This window comes from Diadema antillarum, unplaced genomic scaffold (genome assembly GCF_040938485.1).
Source record: "Diadema antillarum isolate AM-2024a unplaced genomic scaffold, OU_Dant_1.0 seq00000998_RagTag, whole genome shotgun sequence".
NCBI lineage: Eukaryota > Metazoa > Echinodermata > Echinoidea > Diadematoida > Diadematidae > Diadema > Diadema antillarum.
In genome coordinates this window covers 2,030,975-2,046,671 of record NW_027271836.1, presented here as the reverse complement: position 1 = coordinate 2,046,671, position 15,697 = coordinate 2,030,975, and the positions used below count along the sequence as shown (strand labels likewise).

At 37.6% G+C, this 15,697-nt stretch overlaps 1 protein-coding gene across 1 annotated transcript in view; it reads right to left on the bottom strand.

Moving 5' to 3' along the window:
* The window catches only part of LOC139742343 (voltage-dependent L-type calcium channel subunit alpha-1D-like), a 213,355-nt gene that overhangs the window by 93,366 nt on the left and 104,292 nt on the right, over positions 1 to 15,697 (bottom strand). The window contains exons 3-6 of the mRNA XM_071652922.1: positions 5,814 to 5,953; positions 4,451 to 4,563; positions 3,648 to 3,800; positions 1,642 to 1,826 (exon numbers count right to left, since the gene is read on the bottom strand). Coding sequence (XP_071509023.1) covers positions 1,642 to 1,826; positions 3,648 to 3,800; positions 4,451 to 4,563; positions 5,814 to 5,953 — 591 coding nt within the window. The remainder of the gene's footprint in view (positions 1 to 1,641; positions 1,827 to 3,647; positions 3,801 to 4,450; positions 4,564 to 5,813; positions 5,954 to 15,697) is intronic.

Here is a 15,697-nt window from a genome sequence, read left to right as displayed (position 1 = left end):
CGGGTACCAGTGGTTTAAATGTGGCATGTAACCATTTGGCTAAGGTGTGTGCGTTGGCACTCATTATGTTTATTACATCTCAGACATACATCGCCACACTGTCAAATGCTAATGAGCAGTTTTGGCCAGGTTTGCACGGTTCCCGTCCAGCCATAAATTAAACCCCCGGCACTGCAAACACAGCCCTCATTTTTTTTTCTTCCTTCCTTTCTCGCTCTTCCCCAATTTTCTAGACGATGAGTCCTCGATGCATTTCTCCATCTCGTGCTCACAAATCATGAAGGCTCATTGCATGTTAGACAGGACACTGGGAAGGGGCGGGGACCAGCAAGTAATGTTTTGTGTTTCTGTTTTTTTTTATAGAAAAAATGTTATATATATCTTTTGCAAGTATCACAAAACTTGAACTTGAAGAATAATGTCTCCGAACATTATGTAAGAAATCTTACAGTAATACACTTCAGAGTTCCTTACAAAGAAATTGACAAACTAACCTTGTGTTACTCAAGAATACCCTTCCCTTTTGTACCAAGAACAATGCTTGCAATTTTTGCAGGGTCTGTTAAAGTTCACTGGAAATCTATAGTACTGTTTCCCCCTCCATTGCCAAGAAGTTTTAAGTTTTATTATTCTGAGGAAACATTTGAATTACCTACCTCTACAATGTACCAGCTTATGAGAGGAATCTAATTTCAAGGGTTGCCAGAGGAAGACAAGAACTTTAAGTGTAGCATTTGGAATTTGAATGTAATTAAATCTATACATATTTCCTTCATAAAGTTAAAGGAAAACAATCTCAAGGCTTTCACAATGGAATGTATATGTATAATCAATGTGCTGAAACAGTTGGGGGGGGGGAGCAGGAAGAGGAGGGAGGGAGGGATATTTTCAAGTGGGTAGCAGTTTACCAGAAATGCAAGTTCATCTCTGTATATTCTCAGGTTCTAGGTGTTATTCATTCTTAGGTTTTACTGTATTTGTGTACAAGTGAAGTGCCACCATACACATTCTTTTCACCATACCCTGAAGAGACAGTGAAAGTGGGCGTACCAATGTCCGAAGTCTGCTGCCCGCAGACACTGGCCATGTCTCATCTGTGGTTATTTTTTTTTTTGCCTTTTTTTTTTAACAACATGCAAATTTATGGTAATGTAATGTGACATTCAGTGTACAGGTAAGGCTTCCACTAACTTACCCCTTTCTGTGCCACAGACTTTGGATAGTGTGTACACCACTATGAGGTTTTCCGTGCTAGTCAGCTCTCAAAGCACACAAAGGGTTTATTGACATCAGGCAGAAATCATACCAAACATTACAACAGAACACGAGACATTCACTCACACTTTTCTCGCCACCCTTATGATATAATTGCCCTGCTTGACAAGAAGAAATTAGACCTTTTACTACAGTATGTGCTCCTAAGGCCATTAATCACTATGGCAACGGTGAGCTATTTGTGGTCACTGTCCGCGAAAAAGAAAACACACAAAATTCATCTCTCCCTGCCGAGAGGAACAATAGGTTGTGTGAAAATGTCCAGTTGGACAGTATTCTGTATAATACAGTATGATATAATGCTAGTGTATTTTGATAATAGTAAAAATAACATTTTGATTAATACAATGCACGGTATTTACTCACGTCATACATGATGTCGGTCCACCCTTCCATGGTGATGCACTGGAACACGGTCAGCATGGCCAGTCCGATATTGTCAAACGTGGTGATGCCATTGTTGGGACCCTCCCAGCCCTCATCGCAGGACGTCCCGTTGCGACATGAGTACCCCGCCCCGCACGGGTGTGGGTCTTTCATGTCCAGTATGTCTATGTTGACAACAATAAACAAAAACATAGGGTTAATGCTTGATGTAAGTGATTTCTCTAAATGTGGTCTATTTTCACATTTTGACTGATACTTGCAAAATTAACCACTGGTGGAAATAATGGCGCCCATATTACCATATTACAAATGCATGGTGCATTAATCAAGTTCAAAGTGGAAATATTGGCACCCATATTACAAAAGTATGGTGCATTAATCAAGTTCAACATGGAAATATTGCTCATTTTTCTCTTGAAAAGTGAAAATACTTCATTCTCAATCCAGCATTGTGGTTCCGGATTGCAAATTCAACCATTCATGACATTGTCTTATAAGTCCAATTTCGGAAATATCAAACTTAAAGAAATAAATAATGGTGTATATATATACACATATAACAGTAGTTATACACTTTACAAAGAGAAATAACAATTTTATAAAATCACTTTGGAGATTGGATGCATTTCTTAAAAGTTGTGAATTTGAAATTTTGTCCCAAAAGTGAGTGGGGGGGGGGGGGGGGGAGACAGTCCAGTGTAGGTAATGAAATGCCACTGATCTTCAGTGCTATGATGTGGAATCTTATATCATGTATTCAATACATTAACCATTTTTAGCCCCTGACATCCCCTTTAACTGCCATCATAAAAATCACTAAGATCTTGGTGTATGTAATATTTGATAATTTGAGTTGGTTTCAATTATGCGCTACCTGAATCTCTATGCTAAAAAAGATTATCAATGTTCACCCTGATATATCCATTTACGATATGAAATGCCAAATGTCTTACAACACTATAACAGTGTAGTTTTAACTAGCTCAGGCATTCGGGTATATTTGTGTGTTGTATTGTGAGCTTTGGTATTTTGCAAGCAACTTTTAACACGAAAGCTTGAACTGAATCCTGCTGATACCTATATTATATCTTACAGTTGCCAAGAAGACTTTTGAGACAACAGCAGCAACAAAAAATCCCACTAGCTGACAGCTTGGCTAAATATGAAAGGTGCCAGTTGGGGAGGGGATAGGGAAAGGAGAAGGGGGTGAGGAAAGGGGGAGGGTTGGAGTCAAAGGTAATAGATGGGTAGCTGTAAAACCAGAAATATTTGCAGCATGAAACTTAAAGTGTACCAATACCCTGAAAATCAAATTAGTGTACAGCTAGAATACACAAAAAACAGCCATAATTCAGCTGTGATAGCCCATGAAAGTTTACATATGTCGATAAATCAGCTCATATCTGTACAACAATTTGGCATCTGTGCTCCACGCATTTAAGTTCTGCTCTGTAAGCGCCCATAGAACCGATGTAAGTGCACTCTAGCTATACACATACGTTTTTATGAATAATATCAAGATTCCATGTCGATCAGTTAGACAATCGCGTGCACGCATCCATATATCACTATCGTTCAAGACGTTTTTGGAAAAAAATATTGACAGCACGAACATTTGATAGAAAGAATCAGGTGATCAACTAGTCCATTTTAAGTTATTTTTGTGTTTGTACACTCTTTAGAATTTACATTTAAACCCCAATAGATAAAACTTGGAGTGACAAAATACAAATATTTTGCAGAGGGCATGTCTTAAGTATGAATATAATACTTAGGATGTTGGTGCACTTTAAGCAAATTGGAGCTGACGGTCTTTATCGCAACATGGAACTTTCACAAAATGTCACTGGCATTCAACACATTGTGCAGACGAGAACTTCCATGTGCATTTACATTTTCGCGAATCCTGGCTCCTTGTGAAATTTGCAAAAGTTTCACACACGCAGACATTTCTGGTTTCACAGTACTTATCTGATGGAACTCACTCGTGTCTTTGATGTAGCATGTTTTGTGCATGTAGTCCATGAAGAGCTCAAGGCCAATGATGGCATAGATAATGATGACGAAGATGACCAGCAGTGCAATGTGGAGGAGGGGAACCATGGCACGCACAATTGAGTTGAGTACAACTTGTAAGCCTAGGTACAAAGTGAAGAGAAGCAAGTAGCACACAGATCTATACAGAAACATATACATTTGACATTATATATCCATGTATATATATATATATATATATATATATATATATATATATATATATATATATATATATATATATATATATACATGTTTATATACATACAATTTTTAATTCAAACTTTATCTATTTTTTTTCAAGAGAATATACAACAGAATGATTGAAATCAGACATTCTATGTTTGAATAATATACAAATAGATAAAATAAAATGTTCATATCTTGATTAGAAAGAAAACAACTATCTTCAAAATAATTTAATGAATCTTTCTCCCTCAATGTAGATGACTGAATTTTAAAAATACATACCATCAAAACAAAATTTCTTATGAACTATGACACTTTTACTTACCTAGTAGTAATGATAATTGTACGAAGTGGAATTTCTTTGATAATTTGGGATAGCTTGCATTGACAAAATTACTAAGAAGACTACACTTTGAACCTGAAACAAGCAATGTTGATACCACATACTATCTACAAGACACACAATGCTTCAGGGATAAAATGATATGACAAATTCACTTAACTCCTAACCATCTAATTGTGTTCACACTTAAAAGAAATAAATTATTGTACATAGCATACTCACTGGGAACTCCTGATACAAGGCGCAGTGGTCTGAACACTCTGAAGGCGCGGAGAGCTTTGACATCAAAATTGTTGTTCTTGAACTTGGCAACTGATAATATTGTACTGATAGCCCTGTGAAAATACAAAAATCACGATAATGTTGAGAACATTTTCTGAACATGCTCTTAACCTTGCTATTGCCATCACTAAAATAAACCTAGTTACACATAAGTTCAAAGCACAAACTTGACACCACACAACCCAAAAACAAAACAAAAAAGAATTCATATTTAGTTTGCAGATTTTTATTATGTAAGATGGGTTAAGTTATGGTAAAAAAGAAAATAAAAGAAGAAGAAGTAAAAAACAACACGGAAATGTATGCCTGGGGCTTGTCTAGGGAATCAGTATAAAATACTAAATGCTGATTACTCTAAGAATTCTCATCTCATTATCTATTCCTCTTCATTTTAACAAGTATACATGATTTCTTTTTCTTGATGTGTAAGATTTTGAGAATTCCATCAAAACTGCATTACAAAACATTGTGTGGCCTTGCCTGATAGTGTTTTACTATTACACAGCATTTTAACTATTCAATATTACACTCAGCTTGCAAAACTTGGAAAGTGTGGTATATTTAGTAACTCATTTCACAAAGTGAAAACTCTAACTGGTCTCTTGTTTAATTTTTGGTTACCCGTGTGTGGAAACAATGATTTTTTTTTTAAATATTATCTTGACAGACTACTTGGAGCAATTTTATGGCAGATTTTGCAAACTAAATGAGATTATACTCACTGTACTGCACAGGAAAAGAACTGTTGGTGAGTATCCCACTGCTTCTAAGATACGATTGTGTCTTATAGATTTGATACGCGACACATCCACTATCCACTGGGAATGGGTTAAAACAGCTTTGCTTTCACTAAAGTTCTCTTGGGCACTGAGCAATGCAAATCATACAAGAATTCTGGACCTGAACGGTAAGCGATACAGGCTTGTGGAAATAAAGTATGGCATAAAAGATGGAGGTTCACATAGATGTATAATTTGCAATCCCATACCAGCTATGTCCATGAAAAAGAGAGAATGCAAAGAGAAGAAGTGGATCAAGGAAAGACAGGAGAAGAGTCCAGCATTTATCAAGTTATTCATAGATCTTCAGTGCATTTCAAAAATCATCATTAACATAATTTCATCTTCTCTGTGCAAATCACCATGGAAACAAATCCTACGGCCGTCTCTCTGCCACATGAGAGAGAAAGAAAAAAAGAGAAAGAAATAAAATAGGAGGAAGAAGTAGAAGAAGAGAAGCAGTCAAGTAAATGGTAGGATTATGGCCGCAGGGAGGTTTTGTGGGTTCAAACAATGAGACTTACCCTACTACTACGATGACAAAATCTAATATATTCCAGCCGCTCCTAAGGTAGGCTCCTGGATGGAAGAGGAAACCCTGGGCAGTGATCTTCAGCAGGGCTTCAATAAGAAAGATGATGAGGAAAGCATATTCTACAAATTCCTGCAGAATGAGAGAAGAGAAAGAGAGGGAAAAAAAAAAACCTGCAATGAGACTTTAGTCAATTGTTTAATAAGATGATATGATGGCAAGAATGGAGAAAAATATACAGCAATTAACAACAAATATATGTTTCTTCTGACTGAACCGTGAATGTCCTAGAAACATTGAAATATTACTTGTATATCTGCAAGACATATGACTGCAAAGTACATTAAAATAGAGTGGATTACAAATCATATTGTGAGAGAGATATGAGGAAAAGCATGGAAAAAGAGGCATTGGAATTGCTGAAAAAAAAGTGATGGCAGACATATTTGTGACCGTGCATCACAAAACCAACAAAAAGTCGCACCCCTTTGATTTTACATGAGGACTCAAAAAAAGGTAAAATGGGTCAAGCAAGTCAATTTTTAGTTTTCCATATTTTCTGAAAGAGCTATTCTTCTTCTACATCATTCTTAAGTTTAGGATCATAAAAAGAATGGGAAAGTGGGTTTTCAACAGTTTTTCTACAAACCTTTTTTGATAGAGTAGTGTGATCAGGTATGTCTCAGAGGCCCCCTTTTTATTTCTTGGAAATCCTATGCACACTCTTCACTTCAATTCTAATAACTTTTGAAAGGATAATGCTACTGCTTTGAAAGTTGACATTAATCATGGAAAGAATGTGTTGATAGAGCATGCTTAATTTCAGCTTAATCTGATAATCTCTTTATTGTTGTTGCTACGGTGGTTTACATCCTGTTTTTTTCTCCCATTCATCACACAGCTAGCACAGCTTAGTGAAAATCAGGTGCTTTAATAGATTCTGTACTTCAGAGCCTCTTTTCTCAGTTCACTCTTTTCCACAGTATGTGCTTTCTTTCCAATATTTAGATAGGTTAGGAGAGTCCATTTGAATTGAGTTATACATCATTTTGAAGCTTAGAGTCTGCTCTTTTTGGATCTGCCATTACTTAAAAAACCATGTCTGGCAACATTTTTTGGTTTTGTGGTGCAGGGTCCCATTTAAGTCCCATATTATATATGTGAAGAGAAATCTGATTCAGCATCTTGAGAGAAGGACGGAGATATATTGAATGAAATGCAAGAATATTAGAGGAACATACTTATCAATAACAATGTATCTTTAAAGTGATCTCAACAGGAATTGGGTTGCATCACATCAAGCAGAGCATACAATTCCTGCTTTTGTGGTATGACAGAAAATTACAATGTTTTCTTTTTTTTTGGGGGGGGGGTAGGTATTTTAGGAGACAAGATGTGATATACACACCAAAAAGCTGATAAGATTCACAGTCTTCCATTTAGTCAATTTTTCTTTCTATTGTCTCTTATATTTCTGACACACACAAAAAAAGAGAAACAATTTGTGCCAATGCAGTAAGCGCATCATCATGACATTATATACATTTTAAAAAAGGAATGTGAAATGTTTAAACATATTTTAGATCAATGTAACATTCAATATCATTCGGAACCAATATGAGAATATGCGTAATATGCCATGACAGTTACTATGACAACAGACAGGTGGGCTGTGGACATTTTGCCCATTGTAATAGTATCTGTCATAATTGTATGATTGTCTATATTTTGCCATGAAACAGGGCTACTGGAAGTCTCAATATGACATTATCATGAAAAGGTAGTGATACGAAAGAAAGATGAACATTTTCAAAGTTGAAAGTGCATCAAAGAGAGCAAGAGAAGAGAGATAATGTTGCACTCTTTACAACAATCAAATAATGTAAGACCTCCTCAACACACAACAACAAAATATACAGAAAGATACCATCTATAGTTGATAAGGTCAAGGTAAACTTCAGGTGATCATTTTTTTTTTCAAGCCTGAAAATCAGAGGGAATGCCACATGGCAAGATGCATCTCAATTGTGTATCTTTTTATTTATTCATTTATTTTAATTTTTTATCATTTTTTTCTTTTCTTTTTCTTAATGGACAGCCAGGTCTCAAGAATACTATTAAAGGAGGTTATCCACAACAGCCCCACGAAATCGCAAGTACATCAGTATGATATAAACTTATATACATAAATTTGTACACACAACCACACACACACACACACACACACACACACACACACACACACACACACACACACAGTCATGTGGCATGGGAGGGGGGAGGGGAGGGAGCAGCAGGCGGATATTATGGAACAATTATTAAGGGCAGGCATTCGGTGTGGGGAATTTCAGTGTCAAATGGTGTGCCGGTAATTGATCAGCCACAACTCTTCTCCTTCTCTGCGAATCACATTACTCTGGTGGCATTTATTGACCTATTAGGCCGGGCAGGGACCAGCTATTGCACTAAAACAGGAACAGTTGGAGGGGGTGCATGGTTAGCAGTGTACCTACATCCCCCCTTCCCCATCAATTTCATTGGGGAAAGCATTTATAGACAGAACAGTTCAAAGGTGATTTGTCAGCCTATTATGGCTCAAGAAAGAAACCACAATGACATCTAATTCCTAGACACAACTTGGAAAAACGTTTAAATGATCAATCATAGCTAAATTGTGCTAATTCAACATCCTTTCTGTCTTAAACAAAATCAGACTTTCAGATTAACCTCTTCCCCCCAATAGACAGAAATGGAACAGTTCTTCTTGACAGTCTTTCCCTCAATTTAAGGTCTTCCCATTTTTAGCCCCAAATCAGGTAAAAATGGCAGCAGCTGTCACAGCTGCACATACCCAACAGGGTGATGTACCAGTGCATTCAAGTCAATGCATCCAGTTTGCTTGCATAAAGGTCTGGTGCTATGTTGGGCATTCCTACGGCAAGCTGTCTCATTCTGGAAGAGAAAACATTGCCATAAAAGTATGCACAAACTTATAGTATAAATGCTCGTAAGCCAGATCATTGCAACCCTATCTCATTTTTATTTTGAAGTGTGAATGTTGTTTTTTAGTCATTCTTGCTAGTAAATGTAGATTAAAATACTTTTTATAGCATTTTACACATCTTCTTGTAGCCTTTACATTAGATGTGTTCATATCACCCATATGTCTCACTTAAAAGGAAAAAAATGCATTAATTGATCATACAGTGCAGTTTTAAGATATATATCATAGCAGACCTTGATTTCTGTCTAAACTCCCATGGTAATTTGGAGATGGACGCCGCCAGCCGCTCCTCAGGTCACTACCCTCTTACTGTCATCCAAGCAGACTTAAAACTCTTTTTATCCTCTAAAAATAGGTGCACGCTATCCGATGAGTTTTGGAGATGTCTCCCTCACACACACAAAGTAATAACAATGATTATCATGGTGCTTTGTGTGTAAGTTGCTGATATAAGAGGTAATAACAATGGACTAGATTTGGGTGAAATCTGTATGTGGGAGGGGGCAAATTGAATTTGTTTCTCCAACACTGATTAGGTCTTTGAGATTCTGCCTTCATGCCAACGTTTAATTTGCTTGCCTTCATAGTACTCCATAGTACATTTGTGAGCTGAATTGCATTTTATGGAACAATGACATGCAGATGCTTCCTGATTAGCTGTGTAATTACTTTCTTCCACATGGAGTGTGTGTGTGATATGAAGCTGTATATATGGCAGATAATCAGTTTGTTCCGTGTGCAGTGCACACTGGCTCTGTGTCAACTCTGCACTGTACCACAAAGCCAAGGAATAATACAAATCATGCATAGATTTCTGCATTGCTTTATCTACTACTGGTATTAGTGTTTTTTTTTCTGTTTATTTTGATTTGCTGGGATTATACTCCACACAAGAAAAAGCAAAAAAAAAAAAATTTCTGAATTCCTTTTTTCAAAGTTTCTGGATGAAGAACTATAAATATATCATCCTTTCCCTTACAGCTAATTTAATAATGGAATGATACGAATCTAAATATGATATCAAGATTGGATGTAAGGCTGACAAGGACTAAACAAAACGCACTTGAAAGTATGTGTGGGAGTTTTCTTCTGCAGTTTTGCAATGTTATTAGAGCTGAACATGACACTATTAAAATTGAACAAAAAACCTTTTATTTTCTTTTTTCTTTTTTTAAAGAAGCAACAGATCCTCATGATAAGTAGTGATGAATGCTAGATGTCGTGCGTGCGCACAGAGCTACAACATACGGAAAGCAGCTGCTTGTCAGCTTGGTTGTCTAGTGTACACATTCGTACCGTCTGGCACACCGCATTGCCACCTCACTTCTCAAAAAAAAAGAAAAAAAAAAGTCCCCATTCCCACAGCAAGCTGCAGACAAATCAATTCAGCACACGGAGGGGCCCTTCACCACGAGTATTCCTCTTCTTCCAAGGCATCCTCCTCTTCCGAGGCATCCTCGTTGATGATGTGGCCATGAATAACCCCTGTTCCCCCATCTCCATACTTCCCCATCCTTCTCCCTCCACCCAACCCCCCCTTCCCATTTGCCCCCATCCTCTCCCTCCCTCTTCATCTCTTTCTCTCTCTCTCTCTCTCTCTCTCTCCCGCCCCCACCCACAACCGGCCATTGCATACAAATTGGAGAGTTTCTGGTTGTCATGGCAACCTCATGCTTGCAGATTCCAGGATGCTGCCTCAATCTGCCTGTCTACCAGCCTGCCTGTCTACCCTATGTGTTAAGCCAGACAGCACGTACTGAACCCACCGCCACCGAAGTCAGCCCCGTGATGCTGTACGTAATCAGATAGCCGCGACTGATACGCATTATGCATCTTATCACGTCTCACCATCAGAATACATATTTTTATACAATATACTGAAATGCATAAAAAGAAAATGCACACAAATCCTCTTTCTAACGGTCTGAGAAAATTTGTACGCTGGATTAGGTCAATACAAAATTCAGCATAATTATGTCCCATCTCTTTGATTCCCTTACACATGTTTGGTTGCTTTATTTGCAGGTCAATCATTTTGGCTACATATATTTCACATATTAAATCTGCCATTTCTCTCTGATCTATCGGTTTACTGTTTGTGATGATATTTTGGCACATGTCTTTAGTTCTTCTGCCTCTTCTTTTTATCATAATTTTTATTGTTATTATGATTACAATCATTATTGCTATTACTGTGATTATTGTTATTATAAACATCAATAATATGACTGCAATTATTATCATCATCATTATGATTGATATAAACTGAGTACAATTATTTTGCCATTATGCACCTTTGTTATTAGCAATGTATTGTCTACACATCTTTGCCTATTCTTCAAAGAAGTGTGTTACTTGTAGACATGTTGAAACCAAAGAGAAATACCAAAAGAGACTATAAATCCATGTAAATTCTGCCTCCATCAAAGCATCATATGTTACAGAATCATTCAATCTCTAGTGTTCCTTGAGAATTTTGCCAATCAAAGCTCCTGCTGACCCACTGCAAAGGCATTTAGCAAATTTAATAGATTTTAGGGGAGAACAGCATGCCATAGAGTCATATACAGAATCAAAAATTAGAATAGCATACACATTTTTCTTGCCCGATAGTTTCATTGACTTCTTTCATCAAAGGTCCATTAACCCGTTGAGGACAAGTCTTGAGTATACTTGGGCAAGCATCTGTGGGAAATGCGTGCTGCAGCAAAATCAAACCGTCCCCAACGGGTTAAACAAACATTGTATTGTTAATTCAGATGATGACATTTGCCACCTCTGTCTTATAATAGTAAATATTCCTATAAAAATAAACTTTTTTTCCCATTATTTTCTGGACAAATATGAGTGAGGAGCACCATTCAAGTGGTGTCACAGATTTGTCTGATTAACAAATCCCAAAAGAATCTAAAAGACAAGTATCTTGTCTAGAACACCATGTCTTGATAGCTACAACATCTTGAAAATCCTTGCGTTTCAATATTAGACTAGAGTGGGGATGATGATAGTACAGATGGTATATTGTAAGTCATTACAGAACAAGAATTTGACCTTGGGATCCTATCAGTGTGGTATCACAGGATGTGACGCCCTGACAATGCTGCAAAAAAAAAGGGGGGAACACGCTGGAATGCAACTTCACAAATGAAGTAGGATTTTTGAAATAGGGCTACACCATAACCTATCATTTTTGCTCTGGACCAAAAAAAAAAAAAAATGAATCAGCTCTCACCTGAATCATATCATTCAGTAAGTTTTGACCAGATAAGTGACACTAGAAGGCAAAAAAAAAATAACAACAACCAAACAACTAGGTTTTTATTCTTTCTGGTACTAGTTATCAGAGCCGACTGTTTCTAATGTCTGCTGCATTGATATTCCACATGTCTGGCGGTAAATGAACATCAGGAGAAGTCATGTTTCCTGTCATTACACTTCATATGTGAGGTAACGTCCCAGCAGAATGTGCGGCATTATTGCACTCCCCTAATACCGCCCTTTTTTTGACTCGGGTGGTTACTTCCGCATAATTGAGTGATGATATCACGGCTCTCAAGGTAACATTCATGAGGCGGGGACCACATGTGATCACATTTCGCCCTTCCTCTGTTCAAACTGAGGCCAAAGGAAGACCCCCCCCCCCCCCATCCCAACCCACCCCACCAACCCCCCCCCCCCAAAAAAAAAAAAAAAAAAAATCAGGTAAATGCATGTACACAATCACGTGACTGCGCCATTTGGGAGCTCGGAGATGAATGTGATAAGGGGTAATGCCTCATCCCCCATAAAGTGCACTTTGGCAACATTCTTCTGTGACCCCAACCTGCACTCTCGCCACTGTAGAGAAATTATATTCTGATATCTTTGCTACATGTACTTCTCTCCTTATTTCTGTATGTCCCACTACAAACAGTCATTTTCCTAACATATCATCTTTCACCCAAGAGTGTGGCACTGATTCACAGTATTTAACTCATTTTGATGGAGCTTTTATGTTTCTCCACAAAAAAGCTGAGGAGTAATATATAGTGTGCATGTGTGTGGATTCATGTATTCAAGTATGTATTCATTATCACATACAAGAAATCATCTACACTACTGCTAAATGTAAAGCCCATTCTCTTGTGCAAGCAGGCATAACATATGAATGTACCAGTAGGTCCTAACATTTGTACACATGTATATATATTGTATATGTGTACATTAAAAGCAGCTTCACTATTATATACCAAATACAAAAAAGAAGATATTGTTTTATATGAGTTAACATCTGTTTACTTCACATACAGTGCTTAATAACTGTAGTTCAGTAGACAATTAACAAGACCATAATCCCACTTTCTGTCTTTAAAAACAGGTTTTCCTTTCAAACAAAAAAATAGTGTGAGAAACATTGCTAGCAGCCCTATTTTGATGTGAATGAACTCAATGTCCTACTTCCCCATATATTCACTGATACTCTCCGCACTTGGAATTCTCTGCACAAAAGTATACATGGCTTGATAAGGGCTTCCCTTTAAATCTGTACCAACAAAGACAATGAAATGACAAAAAGTAAACAAATAAAGCTGTAACTAATAAATACTGGTTGGCCTCTTTTTGCACATGTATTGATTACGATCAGCTCTATCTCCAGCTCCACCCACAATGAAATGCACTGTCTGGGAGCGTGGTGTAGAGAATGGAATGGAATTCCAAGTAAGTCTTGACTCACTACAAGAGTTCAAACAGTCAACACTGTCATTCAACCAGCCATGAAGGGTGGGAGGAGGGGGAGGGGGTGAAGGGTGGAGTGATTTAATAATTCTTAATTCAGCCTACTGTATTTCCGGTACATGAACCACAGAGTAATGCTACGTTTACACCATGCTCCAGGTGGAGAAGGCAGCCCCGTTTGCTCGAAACATATTATGCTGTGGTTTATAGGTGGGACATTCTCCTGTTTTTCCCCCCTTTATATTTTCGTCTTGTTTGTTCCAGTCCTCGCTCCACTGAACATATGGCTATAAGACACTGTTCTCAGGGTGTCTGGTCAGGCTAGACTACATATCTTCCGGATTGCCTCCAAGTTTTGTTAGGGCCTATTACGCGCCATCGCGTTTTGTTATACGTTCATCCCATTTTACTACAGCCTGCAAGGTTCCTCATTAGCACCGGGAATGCCGTGGCAAATTTTTTGATAGTTTAAAGATATGATACGGCATCCATGGCAATCACAGCTGTCACGTTTGCCTATCCCGTCCCACTGCGTTGTCTCACATCCATTCCGTTTTGTCCAGTGGCCTGAAAAGTGACTGCCATGGCCACCAGGAACATGGTGTGAACGCAGCATAACTGACTGCCAAACTGCAATTGTATTTATACAAAAGTGACTTTTGATGATATAAGAAATTTTTTTTTAAATTTAAATCTACGTTAACAAAAGGCTCTAAACAAACACTACACTGGACAAAGAATGTTGGTCAACCTTGTTTGTGTGCAAGTTTGCAGGAAGCGGGGAAACAATACCATATTCATAATGCATGAACAAGTGGAATGATTGTTACCAAAGCTTTCAGTAATTCTGAAACAAGATAAGGTAATTTGAAGAGATTGTATGCCATGATATTACGGAACCAAAACAGCATTTCATTTTCCTACAAGACTTTTGTGGATGAGCAGGACATCCACATAATCATCTGTTATCATCTGGTTAATCTTTGTGTTATGTGCATCTGTGTGTGCGTATATATTCAGTATATGGTATTGTGAATTTGTGTGTATTGTGTTGTGTATGTGGATGCATGGGACAGTGTATATATATGGCAGTCTGCGTTCGTACAGTCACTTTATTGCATGCCTCACTGAATACCTCATCAAGGATTCTTTTGCTGGTGCAGTCTGCACTTCGGTGCCAAGAACTCATTATTTTACTGCAAAACCAGAAACATTCACAGTATGAAACTTTCAGGAATTGGAGCCCATGGCCCCGTTTTTGGCATGAAACTTTCGCAAATTGGACTGACTGCCTTTTTTGCAGCATAAAACTTTCACGAATTGCCACTGGCATTCGATGCGTTGGGCAGACAAAAAAATTTCACATGCATTTCACTTAAATTACAAATCTTGGCTAACGATATTTTAAAGAGTTTCATGCACAAGTAAATTTGGGTTTTCACAGTAATGAAACATTATACCATGCACTCCATTACAAACTTCCAAATTACTATTACACCCTTGTGCTATCTGGCTACAGCTCCCCCCCCCCCAGAAAAAAAAAAATAGAGAAAAAAAAAATGTAACAGATTGAACATAAATATTACATATTCTGACAACAGACACGACCACGGCATTTACACCAGAAACTACAATGGTAGCCTACACTTAACACCATTGTGTGAATCCAGTGTTTGTGTCTTAATATAAAATAATTGGGAAGACAAATATTGAGCTGGTGATGTGATTACATAATCTGGCTGGAAAGTTCAATACTTGTAGAGGCCTGATGATGCTTTGACGGATGCTTAAACGGCTCATTGGATCCTGCGATACAAAGAATCATATCGTCTGTTGAGAACCAGAAGGGCTTTATCACAATTTGTTGGGGTGTGGAGTAGATTGGTATCACACCGTAGAGCTTGGTCTCTTCTACAGCATAGTGTTAATTTTTGAATATTTTCATTTTCAGTAATGTGTTAAAAATCAAAATCACAAGGGTGCTATTTTACCAGATATTTGAAAAAAAATGCTTAGAAATCTACCTACTTTGATTAAATAAACTTTGTATTTAATGAAAATTGATTGTTTTCTTTTTGTTTAGGCTCAAATCTTAGAACATGATAGCGCCCCTTCTGGTTCCCAGCCAACGATATGGTGGGTAATATCATTCCCTC